Below are 20,861 nucleotides of genomic sequence, written 5' to 3' on the forward strand. Positions count from 1 at the left end.
GAGACCCTGAAAAAGCTCCAGGCTCGTGGCCTTAGATCGGCTCAGCTTTGGCTGTTGCGGCCATTTGAGAAGCAAGCCAGCAGATGGAAGCCCCTCTTTTTCTGATTCTACTTCTCTCTGTAACTCTCTTTCAAATAAATAAACATTTAAAAAACAACAACAAAGACCCTGGATAATATAATTCTACAACTTATTTGGCCCAAAAAACCACTATGTATCCAAACTCTCTTTACTATCAAAAGTATATCTTGGGTCCCATTTCTTCATCCCAACTCCTATGAAATTCATAATGTATTATCCTGAGATGAGCATATACATATTTTTTTTCTGGTGTTAATATTTATTTTGTATTGATTTTACTTCTATAAACAAAATAAAGAAAGCAGAGGCCATGCTTTGAACTCTTTTTATACTTCTTAATTGTGGAAAAGTTTTGGCATAACTCCCTCTCACTTCCAGTAAATTGAGTTAGGTGAATTAAAAAAAAAAGGGTCCCCAAATTTCTGGTGAGTGAGACTAAAAGGTAAATTTAGCTCATGCTTTTATGTGACTTAGAAATTTTCAGTTGGCTGGCGCTATGGCTCACTTGGCTAATCCTCTGCCTGCGGTGCTGGTACCCGGGGTTCTAGTTCCGGTTGAACCGCCGGGTACTGGTCCCGGTTGCTCCTCTTCCAGTCCAGCTCTCTGCTGTGGCCCGGGAGGGTAATGGAGGATGGTCCAAGTGCTTGGGTCCCTGCACCCTCATGGGAGACTGGGAGGAAGTACGCGGCTCCTGGCTTCGGATCAGTACAGCGCAGGCCATAGCGGCCATTAGGGGAGTAAACCAATGGAAGGAAGACCTTTCTTCTGTCTCTCTCTCTCTGTCTATAACTCTCTCTCTCTCTCTGTTTCTCTCTCTCACTGTCTAACTCTGCCTAGCAAAAAATAAAAAAATTTTTTTTTCAGTGACTATGCAGATGATCCGTTTTAAACTGACCCTTCCATTCTTAAGATGCTGGGCGGAGTTGGGTGGGAGGAGAAGGTGGGTGAGTCTAAGGAAAGATAGATGGCAGAATGTGCATCTGATGAATGTTATAAGCAGCTGAATATTTTTGTTGCTTTGAAGTTTTCCCTAAAAAATCAACCTTCAACCTTGAAGTCCGTTTATTCATTTCTTCAAATTTGATCTCAAAAATTTTAATCAGATAGATGCTAATTACTCAAGATCACTCAGAAAGTTAGAAGCAGATTTGGGACTAGCGCCCAAAAATGTTATCCTTGCCATGTATTTTTAACAATGACATTTTCCTGCAATGCTGGTCATGGGAAATAGACACTATCCACTCCTGTTTCTTACATTACCATAGCAATCTAAGTTTATTATAGCATAAAGACCCCAGAAAACTAATGCTAACATATTTTAACATAAAACAATTTAGAATCTCTGAAATATTATACTAAAGCATTGTGTTAATATCTAATGTTTTCCTTTTCATAGTAATTAGTACTTGCCTTGTTTTCAATAAATTGTATGTTTTTAAGATCTACAAATTTATTATCTACTATAGTTTGAAAGAAGGAAAATGAAAGAAATATTCACATAAGAATCATGATGTCAGAGATGGAATCATTGAGATGAGAAACATTTTCTTTAAATAATCTATTAACAACTGTTCTCAGAAGAGATCATCAGTTCTGTTTCACCAACTTTCACCCTTTTAAATGATTTTAACAGTAAATATTACTGTTGACTAATATCACATAAATATTATAATAGCATGGTTAATACAACAATGATCTTAACTTTGGTTATGTCTTATTTTTCATGTTAATTAATAGTATTTAATGGCTCAGTAGATTACTTGTGTAAATCTTATAATCCCACTTAGCATTTGGGTTATTAAAGTAAAAATATAGCTATAATAAATAATAGCACTTTCAATTAATACCTGAACAAAATAAATGATATCTCACTTATGCTAAAATATCAGTTTCACATATTTTTATCTTTAGTAGTATCTTTGGAAAAAAGATAGTGATATATCACTATGTAAATGTATAAAGGCTAGCTACTATTTGGAGAGGGAAGAACTAGGTCAGAGAGTAGTTAATAGCTAGTTTTGGATTGACCCCATGTGTTCCAACATTCTCTACAGCACACCCTGGTGTTACTTCCTTTTCTCTGATCTGCTGCTACCTTCAGTTCTGAAAGAAAATAGGGGGAGGATCGAATTGAGAAATGTGATTTTGCTCATGGCTGGGATGGGGGTGACATCCAATGATTAGTTTTCTGACCAGTTAGCTCCATGGTTAGGCTTCTTAGAAGAGAAGGATGAATGTGAGTGGAAACACGGACCATTAGCCAGCATATTGGAGAGAAGAAGTCATCAGCCATAGACAGGCTCGTTAACGCTCTAGTTGTGATAATAATCACAAATTTGTGCTTTGGAAGGATTGTGTGCCTTGACCCCCCAAAAGGTGTTTTGCTTTGTGAATTCCTTTTCATGTGCTTCCTAAAACTCTACTTGCCAATGAATGTGCATTTCTGAGATGTTGAGGAGCCTTCTAGCGATTCTTCCACTCTGCCATGTGTTACACTGGCAGGCACCCACTTCCAGGTCATCTGATACGTGGCACTACCTAGCGCTAGCCGGAAATGCATTCAAAGGGCAGTAGCATGCCAGTGATTTTCTTTCCTTGCATATACATGAAGGGATAATATATCTCCTTTAGAAGAAAGGCTGCCAAAGGAGAACCGAGAGTTTGATTCCCTTAGTAATTCCCACAAGCAGCAAGTTCTTGGACTACAGAACTGAGAAACAAACCAAGTGCAGAGGGAGAATGGCAGCATTTCAGTCCCTCAGTGAAGTTAGTGCTTACTACAGGACAGGCAGTATTTAACTGCCTTACTTCTACTAATTTGTTTCTACTGTGCCATTGCTCTTGGAAGCAAGCAGTGTTATTTCTCCCACTTTATAGATGGGAAATTTGAGGCCCACAGTCACAGAGCCGATAAATAGCACATCCACAGTTTGAATTTATGTGGGCTCTGGATCTTAGGCTTTTAATCATTTTGCTATCAGTGGAATGAAAAAGATCCTCTACAATACAGAGTTGATTGCTTAATACAGAGTTGATCACTTCCAGGATTATACAAGTAGTTAATCAGGAAAGTAAACTATGACCATGACAGAGACAGACACATGCCACTATCCTCTATAAATTTCTTTATCGCATAGCTTCTCATCTAATACCACTTATCGTAGAGACAGTTGTGCTAGGCTGCTTTGTGCTCTACTTCCATGAAGAAATGCATCCTAACAATATCTGGATTCCTTTACGAAAACAACAGTTCTACTTGATCTCAACTTGATGATATGATGTGTGAAGACCAGGTATACTCCAGAGCACGAGCTTACTAGACTCACAACAATACTTCAGTCAGAAACTTAGGGAGGCATCCAGTCTAAGGCAACAAGCAACAGAGAACCTGATTTGGGAAGACAGGTGACCCACACATGGGGTCCCTTCTTTCCCCAGTCGTACTCCGGATTATGAGTCTACTGTCCACTATAAAATAGCCCATATAATACCTTAGAAAACCACTAATAGATAAAGTGCAACACATTTAAATAATGCCCAAATTAATCCATTCCATGTCTTATTTTGGAGGTTAATCACTTACTTTATGTAGGTTCCATAGTCTTCAGAGTGAGTTCTGAGGTTTAGAGTAAGTGGTCCGTGACCTAAGAGAAAGACAAATAAACCCTCAGTTCAAATTCGGCATGAAAATAGTATCAACAGGATTGAACACACGTTTGTTTTGTATCAGATTCAAATTATGAAGGCATTTACCAGTTTGGAGGTTCAGAGGGGATAGAAGTTAGTTGAGACTAACTTCTATGCTTTAAGTATCAACTTCTTGCTTCAAGTATCAACTCAGACAAAAAAGCAAAAGGGTCTAAAATGATTCCTGGAACTGAACAATGTAACTGAACCCAGGAGGGAGGAGCAGGCTGCCACCCACCTAGGGAGACAGGTTAATAAAAAGATCAATTGCACTCTTATCTTGTTAGTCATTAGACAGCCCATTGATGCCACCTGCTTACTTTAAGTGTAAAAGTACATTGGAAAGCTGCCACCCTCACTTGCGAACCCCCTTTCTTTCAGCTCTAGTGATGGGAGGGAAAGGGCAAACTCTGACCCTTAAAAGCTGAGCATCTGTTCCTTCAGTGAACACAGATGTGAGGGCAAATCAGAAAGCAAGCCTCTACCAGCGGGGAAGGGAGCATGAATGCTCCAGAATGTGAGGAGGGAATAAAGTGAGTAGCAACATGAACTCAAGAAACATGTTAAATCTCAAAAGCACAATGGCTCCAGGGATCTTCTCTTCTCGGAGGTAATTACATCCCTCAGATCTGAAGTGACCATATGCTAAGAACACACCGATGAGACAAACTGTTGGCCTGATTTAATGGTTTTTGGAAATCACTGACTTTTTCATTTGTCAATTACTCTTTGTCAAAGCAGGAGAGGTTTACCCATCTTTCTCTAGCATCAGTTACCAAGGATTACTTTAAAAGAAGTGTTACATATTTCCTAGAGCAAAGCAAGTGCCTGCTCACCATTGGTAGAAAAAGAAGGGATTTTATTTTTGGCATATTTGTAATAGTACCTTTTTTAAATATTTATTTTATTTATTTGAAAGGCAGAGTTACAGAGAGAGGTAGAGACAGAGAGAGGTCTTCCATCCACTGGTTCACTCCCCAAATGGCTGCAACAGCCGGAGCTGCGCCGATCCAAAGCCAGGAGCCAGGAGCCTCTTCTAGGTCTCCCACATGGGTGCGGGGGCCCAAGGACTTGGGCCATCTTCCACTGCTTTTCCAGGCCATAGCAGAGAGCTGGATCAGAAGAGGAGCAGCCAGGTCTTGAACTGGCTCCCATATTGGATGCCAGCACTTCAGGCCAGGGCGTTAACCCGCTGCACCACAGCGCCAGCCCCTGTAATAGCACCTTTTCCCATGGTTGCTATTGTCTACTTTTCTCACTTCTGCAAACTCCAGGGTCAGATGGGCCTCGAAGACTTTTCTTACCCTGGAACTCTGCTTTTACTAGGACATCAGATAGATGCTTAATGAGAGGATTCCAGAGCACCTTTCCTTTGTGGAAGAGAAGCATTTGCTCTCTTTCTAATAAAATGAATTTATTTATTTCTTTTATTTTTGATAGAATACATATTTATTATTTATGATTATTGTTTGAGCAGTTAGTATTTGTTCGGCTACCCAGGGACATCTTCCTCTCCGCTTTGAGCACTCCTATTAAAAGCACTTTGCAAGCAGTGAAATGCTAACTTAGGATAGGAATGGCACGATGAGCAGTTAGTGACAATTTCTCAAGACAGCGAGATGGTGAGGCCAGCTTGTGGCCTACGAACTCATTACTGCTCTCCTTCCTCATTTGAGTCTCTAAAAGTCACAGCATTACATGTAAGTTCTGAATACTTAAAATTAATTCCTAATTAAGCAGTGTGCAGATGGATGGATTTTTTACCAAGTGAGTCTCAGTCCTGCAAAGGAAAATCAAGTACTGTCTCTGGCCTAAAATGGAAATAAGGTTCATCAAGATTCCTGACCAAGAAATAACTGCTTGTTAAAAATGTTTATGACTACAGAACTCCAAGATGGGCTAACAATTTATTCACTTAGAGGTTAGACTGGTTATTAGTCATATTTTGAATTCAAAGGAGCTAATAAATATCCCCCGTATCCTAGATTGAAGTGTGTGATAAAGAACATAGATCTCTTAGACTTTGTTATTTGCATTAGTTCTGAGGGAGCAAGAGAGTAAGTTTCTGGAAATCAATAATTTTTGGTTCACCAACGTGTGATAAGTTTGACATGAGTTAAAATAAGGTAAAAAAAATTTCTTTTAAAGTTTTTTGTATTCTGGCAAAAAAAATGATCTAAATGAAAGATCTCTGTGAGTGAGATCCCAGTAGAAAGAACAGGTCTTCAAAGAAGGAGGTACCTTTCTCTTAAGGGAGGAGAGAACTTCTACTTAGACTATGGCCTTGTCTAAATAAGATCTAACTCAAGAGGCTTCCATAGCCTTGGCAACTCATGACAAGAGCCTTGGGTGATTACTGACTTCGTAAATAAGAGTGTCAATTGTTAAATCAACAACAGGAGTCACTGTGCACTTACTCCCCATGTAGGACCTCTGTCCTTAATGTGTTGTACTATGTGAATTAACGGTATAATTAGTACTCAAACAGTGCTTTATACTTTTGTGTTTCTGTGTGGTTGCAAACTATTGAAATCTTTACTTAGTAGATACTCAATTGATCTTCTATATATAAAGAGAATTGAAAATGAATCTTGATGAAGAATGTGATGGGAGAGGGAGTGGGAGATGGGATGGTTGTGGGTGGGAGGGTGGTTATGGGGGAAAAAAGCCACTATAATCCAAAAGTTGTACTTTGGAAATTTACATTTACTAAATAAAAGTTTAAAAAAATTGTATTTATTTGAAAGACAACAAGAGAGTGAGGGAGAGACAGAAAGGTGAGAAGTTGGCAGACACAGAAAGAGAGACATCTTCCATTTGCTGGTTCACTTCCCATATGCCTGCAACAGCATGGGCTGGCCCAGACCATAGCCATAAGCCAGACCCAAGTACTTTAGTCATCACCTGCTGTCTTCTAGGGCATGCAATAGCAGGATGCTGAAATTCGAAGTGGAGCTGGTACTCAAACCTAGGCACTCTGATATGAAAGGCGGGCATCCCAAGTGGCTTCCTCACTGCTGTTCCGATACTCACTCCAAAGGTACTTTGGGGATACAGAGCCTGATCAGATCGCCAAGGGAGGTTCCTGCACTGGACGTTACCATGGTGGATGAGGAATGGATATACTTCCTATTGCAATGTGACCTTGCTGAGACACTCTACAGAGGTTCATCAATAGGACCTTGTTTTGGCAAAACAGTATTAAAATGGCAATCCTGGGACATAGTCCAAGGCAAACCTTTTATTGAATTTTGCTCCTAGCCCCATGTTTTATAGTGAGTACTCAACATAACTGCCAAAGTTGTGTGACAAATCACAAAGGAAAATTTCCTAGCTAGACTCATCATTAGACTTCATACTGCCCCTGACTAACTACATTTACAGATGAGAATAAAATTATAGGCTACAGTTGAAAATACTAAAAGAGTAAAGTTGCACGGAAGTTGTTTCCTTGCCAATTTCTTCATTTCATGGTTCGGTAATAGACATAAGATTAACATTTCAAAAAATGATAGACATTTGAGTGCAAAATTTTTTGAAAGAGGAATATTTTCATCTATAAAAAAAGCTCATCTTTGTAGGAAGAATTAACATTGGCTATCTAACTGTGCCACCTTTACTGGGACAAAGGTAATTGAATAATTGTTGATATTTGTATAGTGGGTGTAGCTTTTGAACGGATAGCCAGACTTCTATTTTTTTTAATAGGATTTTACTACAAGGGTAGTTCACAAAGCCTATAAAAAATACTTAAAAGATTAGTTTATTTTGATGCAAAAATTTTTGAAATGTTTATGCATAATTTTCATAATGTTCATTTTCCATGACGTGTTTGAAGACCCTTCATATGCTTGGATTTAAAATTTTTGTATCAAAATAAACTTATCTTTCAAGACAATTTTCCATAAACTTTTGATGTATACTATATTGACAATGCAGCATTCAGAACATTCTTAGGAGTTTAGGTGTATAGTATAAGGTTCTATTGAATACCATATTGTATCATGTAGGTATTAACACAAAACAACTAATTCCTATATGTATCTTTACTATACAGAACACAGACACTAGCGTTGTGAGTGAATCTAATGAAGGTGTAATTAATCAAATGCAGTCAAATCCATGAAAAAAGCTATTTTTGCTAAAATGTGAAATTGCCTTGCTTGTCTGAACGGGACTTACTAGTCTCTTTTGAACTCCACCCTTCTTAATAGCTACTGAATAAAACTCTTCTAAAAGAGAGTTGCTGTTTGTAATGTCCTCAAAGTTTCAAATTATTTTCTCTGGGAAAATTTCCAGATGCAAAACAATAGCATCTTAATAAACAATTCAGATGATTTAGTAACTCTTACTACTCATGTACTGGTAGTATTACTGTTAACAATATAAGATCAGGACTTTTAAAACAAGATTTATTTTATTAATTTAAAAGGCTGAGTTAGGCTGGCGCCGCGGCTCACTAGGCTAATCCTCCCCCTTGCGGCGCCGGCACACCGGGTTCTAGTCCTGGTCGGGGCGCCAGATTCTGTCCCGTTGCCCCTCTTCCAGGCCAGCTCTCTGTTGTGGCTCGGGAAGGCAGTGGAGGATGGCCCAGGTGCTTGGGCCCTGCACCCCATGGGAGACCAGGATAAGTACCTGGCTCCTGCCATCGGATCAGCGTGGTACGCTGGCCACAGCACGCTGACCACGCGGCCATTGGAGGGTGAACCAATGGCAAAGGAAGACCTTTCTCTCTGTCTCTCTCTCTCACTGTCCACTCTGCCTGTCAAAAAAAAAATAATAAAATAAAAATAAAAAAGGCTGAGTTAGAGAGAGAGAGGTATCTTCCATCCACTGGTTCACTCCCCAGATGGCCACAGCGGCCAGGGCTGGGCCAGACCAAAGCCAGGCGCTTCTTCTGGGTCTCCAAGACTTGACTCATCCTTTGCTGATCTCTTAGGGGCATTAGCAGGGAGCCAGATGGGCAGTGACGCATCTGGGACTTGAATCAGTGCCCATATGGGATGGCAGCTTTACCCACTATGCCACAACGCCAGCTCCAAGATCAGGACGTTTAAAATCTATTAAGAGGGGCTGGTGCTATGGCATAGTAAGCTAAGCCACTGCCTGTGGTGCTGGCATTCCATATGGGCATCCAGTCCAGCTCTCTGCTATGGCCTGGGAAAGCAGTGGAGGATGGCCCAAGTCCTTGGGCCCCTGCACCCATGTGGGAGACCCGGAAGAGGCCCCTGGCTCCTAACTTCAGATTGTCTCAGCTTAATTATGGCCATTTGAGGAGTGAACCAGCCGATGAAAGATATCCCCCTCTGTCTGTAACTCTGCCTCTCAAATAAATAAATAAATCTTAGAAAAAAAATATTAAGAAAGAGTATCAGGACAGGCAGTTGGTATAGTGGTTAAGACAAGAGGTGAGGTGAAATGAGTTTAAATAGAGTAGAGGAAAATTATACTATTATCTTGGATTCTATTTTACACCTGAAAAAGAAAATTTTCATTTTAAAGCATTGAAGTTTGGGGCCAGTACCATGGCATAGCGAGTTAAGTGGCCTCCTGTAGCACCAACATCCCATGTGGGTACCGGTTTGAGTCCCAGCTGCTCTACTTCCCATCTATTTCCCTGCTAACGTGCCTGGGGAAACACTGGAAGCTGGCCCAAATGCTTGGACCCCTGCCACTCATGTGGGAGACGCAGATAAAATTTCTGGCTCCTGGCTTCAGCCTGGCCCAGCCCTGTCCATTGCAGCTGTTAGCAGATGGGAGATCTCTCTGTCTCTGTCTCTTCCTCTCTCTTTCTGTAACTCCGCCCTTAAATAAATAAAATAAATCTTTACAACAAAAGTACTGAAGAAACTGTACAACTTCAGCATGTTTATTTAAATGCAAGCAACTCTTGGAGGCAGGAGTATGCCACAGCAGTTTAGCTGTCATTTGGGATACCTGCATCTCATATCAGAGTGCCTGAGTGGAGTCCTGGCTACCCTGCTTCCAATACAGCACATCCTGGGAGGTTTCAGATGATGGCTCAAGTACTGGGGTTCCTGCCACCCACAGAGCAGACCCACGCTAAGTTTCAGGCTGCTGACTTTGGTTTGGCCCCACTTCATTTTTCACAGGCATTTGGGGAGTGAACCACAAATGGAAGGTCTCTCTTTTCTCTGTCTCTCTGCCACTCAGACAAAATTAAACTAAATAAAAATTTGTTGAATGAGCATATGCTTCTCTTTTCCTTAACTAATATCCTCATGCCTGGAGTATGTTGATATAACTGCATCTTCTGGTTTAGAAGCAGGTATAACAAGGAAAGATTAGGTCATCTGTTTTCTCTATTGATCTGCATGATATAGCCTGAGGAAGCTTTTTTCTTTCTTTTCTTTTCTTTTAAGATTTATTTATTTATTTGAAAGGCATGGCTACAGAGAGGCAGAGGCAGAAGAGAGAGAGAGAGAGAGAGAGAGAGACAGGTCTTCCATCCACTGGTTCACTCCCCAAATATCCGCAATGGCCAAAGCTGCGCCTATTAGAAGCCAGAGGCCAGGAGCTTCCTTTAGGTCTCCCACATGGGTGCAGAGGCCCAAGCACTTGGGCCATCTTCTACTGCTTTCCCAGGACATAGCAGAGAGCCGGATCAGAAGTGGAGCTGCTGGGACTTGAACCGGCGCCCATATGGGATGCCGACACTGCAGGTGGCGGCTTTACCTGCTATGTCACAGTGCCAGCCCCGTGAGGAAGCTTTTAAAATCATAACTTACATTGTCATTTTCCTGACTAAAAGAGCAACTCCTAGAGCATTCTGTATGGAATGGCGTTTTCATAGAAGTCAGTGTGGATTCTCATTTGGGGCTTCATTTTCTACAGTGAAGCCATCAGGCAGCAGGCAATCAATTGAGAGCAATGGTGATGTGTGCAGGGAGTGAATTAACCAGAAATCCAATTTAGGTAGATGAAGTATGCATACCACAGATCAGAGCGAGGACAGAAGATGGACTTATTCAATAATTAACTGAACAAATACTTGTGGCAATATTTAAAATTTGATAGTACTATTTCAATAACAACAAACCACATTAATCATAAACTACTGTAATAATGATATTTAATATTAATACTGAACGTGATATCTAATAGGACATCTAGGTGCTGAGGATATAGACATGAACTGGTTGGTTATAGTATTTGATGTCATGAGGGAAGGCATGGATAGAACTTCACACAACAGGGAGAGAGAGGGAGAGGTGGGGGGGGACAGAGAAAGAGCGGAAAGAGGGATGTGTTGTGAGAGTGTCTGCCTCTGAAGGAATTCTTGTTACGTTTAAGCTGAGTCTGAAGTTGTGAAGATCAGATGGTAGGCTATTGTTACAGTCCAGACGAGAAAGAGATTAATGAGAACCTAGACTAGGTGGTAGCAGTGGGAATTAAAAGGAAGAAAAAGATGCAAGAGGTATTTCAGAAGCAATCAATAGGGATTGGCAACAGCTGAGCCACGCAGTAAGCGAGAAGGAAGAGACATAGATAAATTAGAAACTTGGCCCTCGCTGAAGGAATTGGGATGCAACTAACAGAAATACAGATGTCAAAAGAAAGAACTAGTTTGATAGGGTAATGATGAATGTGGGTGCGCTACACCGTGTTTGATGTGTCAAAAACTCTCAAGAGAAACTACAGCTAGAGATTTCAGTGCCCTTCCAATGGATGAGATACTTAAAGCTGTGGATTTGTCTGAAATCATCAAAGGTAAGGGAAACAGAGAGACTCCTCTATGGCAGTGGGGATTCTGGGAAATGATATAATTACAGGAAAACCCTACGACAGTGGAGGCAGGCAGGACATCTTCAGATACTGATTCCTACGTGACCAACACCACTCTAAACAGTTTTCTAGAGGGTAGTCTACTTTATTTTCTCAACAACCCTTAGGCAGTAGGTTTTGTCATTAATTCTACTCCATAGATTAGGAAATGGAAGGTTGGCGAGGTTGCTAAGGCCACACAACAGAGAAGTAGTGAAGAGAGTTCAGTCTCAGAGTCCCTGCCCTTTAACAGCTCTGCTATCTAGACTTCCTCTTGGGTGGAGTGAGTGATTAAGAAAAGAGAGTTTGTTCTTAATAAGATATATTTAAAAAATTTATCTTAATAAGATAAATTTAAATGGTTAGGTTAGCAAATTGGGTGGCCATAGGCATAGTGTTAAACTTGACAGTGAAAACAGCAGGCCTGAGAAACATAGGTGAGAGAGGAAGCTTTGATACTGAGCAAACAGCTACCTGCAAAATAACTTTGTTACACTTTTGACAAATGCCAAGTTTTATGTGGGTTCCGTTATGGCGGTTAGGTCTTCTTCTAAGGGAGGTATGTAGGGGGTTGCCGTCAGGGACGTCCACCTTGAATCAGTGACTCTTTTTTTTTTTTTTTTTGATAGGCAGAGTGGACAGTGAGAGAGAGAGACAGAGATAAAGGTCTTCCTTTGCCGTTGGTTCACCCTCCAATGGCTGCCGCGGCCGGCGCGCTGCGGCCGGCGCACCGCGCTGATCCGATGGCAGGAGCCAGGAGCCAGGTGCTTTTCCTGGTCTCCCATGGGGTGCAGGGCCCAAGCACCTGGGCCATCCTCCACTGCACTCCCTGGCCACAGCAGAGAGCTGGCCTGCAAGAGGGGCAACCGGGACAGAATCCGGTGCCCCGACCGGGACTAGAACCCGGTGTGCAAGTGCCGCTAGGTGGAGGGAATCAGTGACTCTTAAACAGACCTAAGTGCGGAGTAGAGGTTTGCAGGACAGAGAACAAAGGAAGAGCAGTCCAGATTTGAGGGCCTTGTAGGTACAGAGATGTGGAGATTGAAGGAGTTTCAAGAAATCTGGGGCAACAATAAGGGGGGAAAGACCCTAAGGATTTTGGACTTTATCCTCAGAGTAACAGTGAGATTTCAAAGGGTATTTAGCAGGAGGAGAGTGAACCAAACCACGGAGTTTAATTCAACTGCCCAAGTCCATACAACTATGAATTGAGGCAAACAGAAACTCAGGTCATCCTGCTCCCAAGTCCTTTCTTTTTCTTTTTTTTTTTTTTTTTTAGCTTTTAAAACTTTATTTGCATATTAAAAAAAATGGCGCATTCTGATAGTTCATCATTTTGCACAAAAAAAATGGCACTCTGGTTAAACAGCGTTGGACAGCCCGCTTTCCCTCGCGCGCGACGGCTCCGCCGCCCCTCCCCCACCCACCCAGCGACTCCTCCTTCGCCACATTGTGTGTGTGTGTGTTTTTTTTTTTTTCCTTGCCAGACAGATGGCGGAGGCAGGCAAGCAGGCAGGCGTGGCTCCTCCTCCTCCGTCGTCAGTTCTTGGACTTGCTGCCACCTCTCTCGGCGTCGCACAAAAAAAACAAACAGCGAAAAAGACGTAAAAAAGAAGAAGGCAAACGCGTGTGTGGAATGTGTGCGTGTGTGTGTGTGGGCGGAGCTTCGCCCTCCGTTAGGACTCGCCGGCTTGTTTCTCCTGCTCGATGGTCTCTTTCGAGGGCAGCGGGTTCTTCTCTTGCGTCTCCGTCTTCTTCAGCTTCGACTTGTCGAACTTCTCGATCTCCGCCATGTCGGGCTTGTCGGCCATGACGGCTGCGGACCGGAAGCCGAGCGAGAGGGACGCGGACGAGAGTCACCGCCGAGTGCCCCCAAGTCCTTTCTTGTAAAAACTGGATTACCACCCAGGGGTGTGTAACAAACTGCTGTCTAGGGGGAAGCACTGACTTGTAGCATTTTCTGATGAGTAGTAAAAATACCATCTGTAATAGTAGTTACTAATATTCGCCATATTAGCTACTAACATAATGTCATAGAATGCAGAGTTGGGAAGAGACGACCCAAATCACACCACTGTATACCATTTCTCATGTGAAAACACAGTAGACATCAAGAACACAGAAAATGGGCTGGGTACAGTGGCCCAGCAGGTTAGGCTGCTACTTGTGATGACTACCTGCCATATCAGAGTGCCTGGGATGTAGTTTCACGTCCCCTTCCAATCCAGCTTGCTAAAACCATGCACCCTGGGAAAAAGAAGATGATGGCTAAGTACTTTGGTCCCTGGTACCCTTGTAGGACACCCAGATGGGATCCACGGCTCCTGGCTTTGACTTGGCCTAGTCCCAGCTGTTGAGGGTATTTGGTAAGTGAGTCAGTGCATGGAAGATTCTCTCTCTCTCTTTCTGTTATTCTGCCATTCAAACATATAAAATAATACAATGTACCACAACAATTAGAAAGTGATGAGTTTTGTGTATTTATTGCCTTGTGTTTAATAGGATGTATTTAATTCTAAATTTATGCAATTTAATTTTTAACAACGGCTCTCTGGGAGAAACAAACTGCTTGCCAAATTCCTGAAAATTTAATAAAGGAATCTCTTGAGCAGGTACAAGCTGGCACGAGAACACCACTGTTGCCATCTCAAAGAGCCATTCTTGGTTGTACATTTTTATTTTCTTTGTTTTGTTTGGGATGGCTCCTGCAGTCTTAGATAAAAGCTCACTCATGTCTTTTCACACAGCTCATTGTGTTGATCATGGAGCATATTCAGCGAGAAGAATGCAGTTTTCTCCAAAACAGGCAAAGAGGAGAAAGAGAGGGGAGCTCCTGGGAGGCAGGACTGTGTAATGTCCTCCTTGGGGACACCGGTGACTAGCAGCAAACATTTGCTGCTGATTCCTTACCTTTGCTTTCGAACAGTCAGGAGAGCAAGATTCTGATTTCAAATACAAGATCCTAACTTCAACCAAAGCTAAATTTATATTCTCTGTACACATTATCATTCAGTCCTATTATTGTCATGCAACATCCTCTTTAGGAAAACCATTGGACCCTAAAATAAAATGTTCAGAAACATGCAAATGAAAATAGCTTAAGCTCCCAGACTTTGGCAGTGTTACTTGAGTTTGCTGTGGCCTCAGAAGGGACAATCATAATATTTTTCTGGCTGTCTTGCCTTGATTTATAATTTGAATCTCCATAAATGATAATAGAGAGGGCAATTATCAAAGAAATGGAAAGGGCAATTATCATTAAATTGAAAACACATCACACATCCAAGAGGATGAATGACTGAGCTAAAAACAGATTTTGTGGATCTTGCAACTGTTCCAAAAGAACTTAATGGAAGCAACTTCATCTCCCCACCTCCTCCAATTAACCAGATGACTTTTGATATATTTTTCTTTTTTTCCCTTGGATAGTAACACAAGGCCTGTTAATCTAATCTGCCTGAATACTGACACTACTTACTTAGGATATGTAAATTTATGAGACTAAACCAGTTGTGTTTGCCTAGTGTGACAAAAAGCTTTCGCTTTTTCTGGTAAAAACAGTAGAGAAAAATTAGTTCTCTTGTTTGTACGTCAGTGATTTTGGGAGACTGTAGGAACCCTTCTCATGTGTCCTTGAACCCTTGCAATAAATTTTTTTTAAGTGAGGCAGCAAAAATATTTTTGTTCTGAGGTCAAATAATAGAGGGGACATTGAAATTCCCTTAAAAGGCTTTTGTCTTCTTTGGATAAATTGAAAACAACATAACCCAAAGCAAAGGCATTAGTTATCATTAATATGAATGAAACAATCAATATGAAAGGAACAGATAAATGTTTATGAATACATTTCATTGAGAACTCTTATCATCTGGGTTTACTATTTTAAGGTGTGAAATTATAGACTTTGTTTGAGGGGGTAAAGTGTAGAAGGAGAAGAAAAAAAAAAACAGAATTATTTTGGTTAATACCTTTGAATGGGAAAAATAGCCACGGCATGAATGCCCCTATCTGCTAACCAATGAAGCCTTGCATAATTGGATCCAATCAGATGCTAATAGGGAACCACAGCCCTTTTCACAGAAGTGGGGCTCACTAGCAGACCACCCTCTGGCATGCTGACCTGCCCAATAGGTGAATTTGGAAGATACTAGAAGAAGGGTGGAAATTCAGAGGAATTTATTTTATAGTTATTTCATCTGAGTCTCTGCTTTTCCCATACTGCTTTGTGACAGAGACTATCCCCTGCCATTGGTTAATGAATAACCAGAGGGGGATTGTTTACTTGGTAACAAAGGAGTGTAAAGAGATCTCAGCACACGAGGCTATACTCTGAGTTACAAAGCCTGGACATTATGATAATAGACAAAAAAAGAAAAAAAAAAGTGAGAAAAATGGTTCAAAAGAAAGAAGGAAAGAAAGCCAGAATTTACTTAGCAACTTTTATTTGTCATGGACTTTAGTGCTGTCACCTATCTGGTATCAACCCTGTTAGTGAGCTTTGCATTTGTAAGTAACCCCAAAGCATATCAATCACATTTTCTTATACTCCACTGTAAGGATTTCTTCATTCTCCTTCGTGAAGAAGAGTTGAGTTGTGCCTGCCTGTGCCGAAAATGGTGCACGGTCTACTCACCAGCAATATGCAACATTAGTACTGAATACTTTCCTTGAGAAGATGTATGATTCTCTTCTGTAGCATCTTTTTTTAAAAAACAAACAAACAAAAACTTCCATCTTCCCCATGTTCTGGAGCATTCTTACAGTGTAAGAAATATTTGACAGCTTTTCCAAAGCAAGAAAACAGATAAAAATTTCTGTCCAATGCACCCACTCTGAATTTATAGAAATGTGTGTCTGTGTACCTATAAATTGACCACCTTCAATTAAATATGTTTTTCTTAATGCTTTGAAGGAATACGTTGCTATAATTGTCATTTCATTTTGATCAATAAATATATTTTAAAATAGCAGCTCAAAAGAAAAAGTGGTGATTTCCCTTGTAAGAAATCCCCAAATTTCTGAGTGCCTTGCATTCATTGTATTCTCAACAGCTACCAGCTGGTTAAGTAATTTATGTAGGAACATCCTTGCTGAGGCGACCAGGGCTAGGGGATTTTCCTTTGAATGCTAGGAAGTTGTTCTTTGGACATGATGTTTACTTCCTTCGATGTCACAATTTCTCTTGATAAATGTAAACATTTATTTTAACATGGTTGCTAAAACTTATTCAATATTCGGTTTTAGTTCATGAGTCAAATACTAGTGGATTGGAAAGGTCAGTTTGTGGGACAGTATGCTCAGAGATTGAATGTTGAGTCAGTAAAAATGCACGTGATATTATTTCAATATATTTCTTTTAATTCATCTTTGAGCGACAGGAGCGAGCTGTTCCCATTTATTGGTCCACTTTCCAAATGCCTGCAAGGCCTTGAGCTGTGCTGAGTTGAAGCTGGGAGCAGGGAACTTAGTCCAGATCTCCCATATGGGTGGCAAGGATCCAACGGCTTGAGCCATCACCTGCTGCCACCGAGGGACTGCATTAGCAGGAAGCTGGAGGCTGGAGGCAGAACTGGGAATTGAAACCTGGTACTCCAATGTGGAACATGAGTGTCTTACCTGCTAGGCTAAATGCTAACCTGTATTTTAATGTTTTGAATGTGTTTGGAGACATAAGAAGAGTTTTTGAAACATAAAAGCTGAAAAGCCACCTGACCTAGTATAAATATAAGCATAGTAAAATGAGTGACAATAAAGATCCTTATTAGGAATGCTTTTGAGGATCAGTGCATCTTTATAAAATGTATCCAGTACTCCGGTTGGAATCCTTTGGCAGCTGTATTTAATTCTCCCAGGAATTCTATGAGGTGTGCCTTGCTGCCTGATTTTACATATTTTTATAACTCAGAGAAGCTAGACAAACTGATCACATCACACAGCAAGCAAGCGACGGAACAGGAGCAGGCCTGTCACGTCCCAAGACCTAGGAGAGACAACTCGCAATTTCTGATTGTGAAATCAAGCCCCTTGGATGTGCCTTGCATACAGATGCCAGACACCATCACATCCCAGTCTCCCAGGGTTTCCCCAGGCTCTCTCCCTTAGCTGAAAGTTTCCTTGTACTGTTTTATGTAAATCAGCCTCCAGCTAAAATTAGCTCACTGGATTGAAGGAGTGGTGCATCCCCCCTACCTCTACCCACTCCCTATAAGGTCCCTAATCCCTGGACTCCTGTGGGCATTTATTTCCCCTAGAGATGACATCTTGATGTTCCATCCTGTGTAGAGTGGTTTCTTTTCCAGGAAATCCAGGCCTAGAGCAAAAAGTAGCCACCATCTGTATGCAGCCCCCAAACTGCTGAAGCCCACTTTTCCATCATTAATATCCCCTAAAGGACACAGTATTGATGACTAATCAAAGCAGGATCACAAGCATAAGATCAATCAGGAACTTGGCCTAATGCTGAGTGCATATAAGAACTGTCACTCCTAAGCCCTCAAGGAGCCTGGAAGTTAGCCACAGCAGCCCAGCTCCCTGCTCTGCGCTTTGCAATAAACACCTACTTTCTTCCATCAGCCCAATGTTAAGAGATTAGCTTTCTGCACATTGGGCAAGTGAACACAGCTTTGGGGATTCTATAGCAAAACAGATTTGGGGGTTGTTCTATATCAATAGTGCCAATTTTGGAGGTCAGTTAGGCCTGGGGCATGATGTTCTGTTCCTAGGACACTTTCAGCTAAAAATTACTTCATATGAGATGATACTCATTCTAATTTTTAATCCATTTCAATATATCATAATGTCAGCCTCTCTGTTCTTAATTCTATATCACTCCTGCTTCCCACAATGAAAAACCCAAAATGCTTGTTTCCTTCAGCTCTGTCTTCATTCACTTACTCACTCATTCCACAAACATTTGTGGTGCTCTCCTTATGTATGAGACAGTCTTGTAGTCCCTGGAAGGAAATTAAGGTTCTATAGTTGTGAAGTTCTTATCTGAGTAGGAAAGAAAGACAACAAATACACACATACAGACCTACATCAATAACCTACAAGGTCAGATAGTGATAAATGCAATGAAGAACAACAAAACAGGAGAAGGGCTTAGAAAATAATATTAAACTTTTGTTGAGGATGTTTTACTTTTGTGAAGACACTGGTCGAAGTACGCTACATAGATTAATTAGTTTAATTCTCACATAACTCTATGTGGTTGATATATTTGCACTGGATTGAGGAAGGCAGTAAATTATTTGCTACTAATTGAGATGTGGAGTCTAATTCCTCCTCCCTTTGAATCCCGACTGGCCTTATTGACTTGCTTGATGGATAGAGTGGGGCAGGAGAGACCATAAAGCAGATCCTGGCCTTGCCTTCAGGTTGACTGGCAGCTTCTGCTCTGTTACCCTGGAGCCCTGAGCTGCCATGTAGGAAGTCAGATCATCAGACTGAGGCTTCCAGGCTGCGAGTCCGGGTATAAACAGAGTCCCCACCAAGCTACCAGCCTACGATCAGCTTGTGAACGACTCCTGGTGGGTGGCCAGCTCCCTCAGCCTTCACCTGACTGCAGGTCACGCTGCTTTCTGACAGCAGCAGAATGATGAGAACCTCCCAGCAGGACCCAAGCCGATCCACAGAAACGTGAAAAATACTAATAAATAGTTCTTTTAGGCCATGAAATTTCGGAGTGTAATGTTATGCACCAATGAGTAACTGGAACAATTATAGTCTTCCTTTTATAGATGAAAAATCAAGGAGAAGAAGGATTACATAATTTGCTCAACAAATGGTAGAATATGGGTTCAAATCCCAGCAGGCCGACCCCCAGGCACAATTTCAGAGTACTCTACACAGCCCTAGAGGAAGAGCCACAGTCACAGGTGCCCCACACTTACTTTGGTGGTTGTTGACTAGCTTACGTTTCATTTGCTCTACTGAATCACAGTGGTTGACACTCAGGGACATCTTCCACTGGAACAGGGCCTCAGGGACCTTGAGGTGTCCTTGGCCCACAAGTATTATGGTGCCTGTGACCTTCTGTGGACTGCAATCTCAAGAAAAATAAGGAGGGGATGGAGGAGATTGACCTGCACTAATCTATAATCCTTTCATTGTGTTGTAAAATTATAAGAATTACTCAAGTGAAGTCAGAAATTCCAAGACATTTTGATTAAATAAAAGAAAAGAAGCACAAAGTAATTTTCTTAAACAGCAAGTAATTGTCACAAAATCAAATTTCATGGAGTACAAATATGTTCTATCCCTTGTCTAATGCACAGAGCTGATACGAGGATGGGGAAGGAGTGACCGGATGTGTGTCGCCTGATAGCATTAACCAGCAGGTTGCTGAGCCAGATGTCCCTTCCTCAGCAAGGAAGCGCAGATAAAAGTACAATGCGCCTGGCAAGCCCAGGGTACATGTGTCCCAAGACGTTTTTCCCTTGAGTATTTACAGTTTATTTGAGCTGTTTCCATTCTGCAGACTTTGTATACACAACAATAGGACAGCTCATGATGTCTGAAAGGAAAAAAAGGTTTATAGACCATGCACATCCCCTACCCTAAAGCCTTCCAGGGGAAACTCCCAGTACCCTTGGAACTTTCCTGTCAGACTATTATCCAATCCAGTGCTGTTTCCAAGCAGGAAATATGATGTTCCAAAGACAACTTGACCTCCTGTTTGAAAATGGGCCAGGGTGGGGGGTAAGGAGAAGGGAAGACAAAAACAGCACAATCCAAGTCTATTTAATTCATAGACCCAATCACAAACACAAACAAGTTAATTTTGTTAAGAATGCACAGGAACATTTCACTTAAGACAAAAATCCCAATTATTTATTCTCTTCTGGAGTGCTTCTTATGCATCCTTGAGTTTTTAAAAGTTCAAGTGTTGCATTAAAAAAAATCAACATAATTACAGACAGCAGTCCTTAAACAAGAATATCCTGTTTTGTTTCCTGCATACTCACTGGGGTGGCTCATCTGAATCCTTGACAACATCCAACTCCAAGAGGAAAACATCAAGACTGCTTGCTGAGCCTGGATTTTACAGACAGCGCCTCCGCGGTGGGGCTGTGGGCCCCAACGTGTACCACCACAATCGGCCTATTGTTTACTTTCTAGTCAGAAAAGCGACCCTGCTTTTCTTCACTGGGTATGGTCTCCATAATCCTAACCGTCATGTTCACTCAGCAGTAAGCCCAAATATATGCTTCCCCGAGGAGTCCCAAATACATGAGATAGATTAGCATCTCTGTGGCTTGATGCGATCTGTGACAGATTCCACAGCAATAAACATTTTAAAGTGTGGT

General features: G+C 41.4%; 2 protein-coding genes across 3 annotated transcripts in view; both read right to left on the reverse strand.

The window, feature by feature from the left end:
• Positions 1-20,861, reverse strand: part of ADGRL2 (adhesion G protein-coupled receptor L2) — a 695,256-nt gene that overhangs the window by 550,829 nt on the left and 123,566 nt on the right. For both annotated transcript variants that reach the window (XM_070078167.1, XM_070078187.1), the window contains exon 2: positions 3,665-3,725. The gene's annotated coding sequence lies outside the window, so the exon portion shown is untranslated. The remainder of the gene's footprint in view (positions 1-3,664; positions 3,726-20,861) is intronic.
• Positions 12,803-13,426, reverse strand: TMSB4X (thymosin beta 4 X-linked). Its single transcript, XM_051828853.2, has one exon. It carries the CDS (start codon positions 13,362-13,364, stop codon positions 13,230-13,232), a length of 135 nt encoding a protein of 44 aa, XP_051684813.1. The 5' UTR covers positions 13,365-13,426; the 3' UTR covers positions 12,803-13,229.

The sequence above is a fragment of the Oryctolagus cuniculus genome, chromosome 7, assembly GCF_964237555.1.
Source record: "Oryctolagus cuniculus chromosome 7, mOryCun1.1, whole genome shotgun sequence".
In the NCBI taxonomy this organism is placed as follows: Eukaryota; Metazoa; Chordata; class Mammalia; order Lagomorpha; family Leporidae; genus Oryctolagus; species Oryctolagus cuniculus.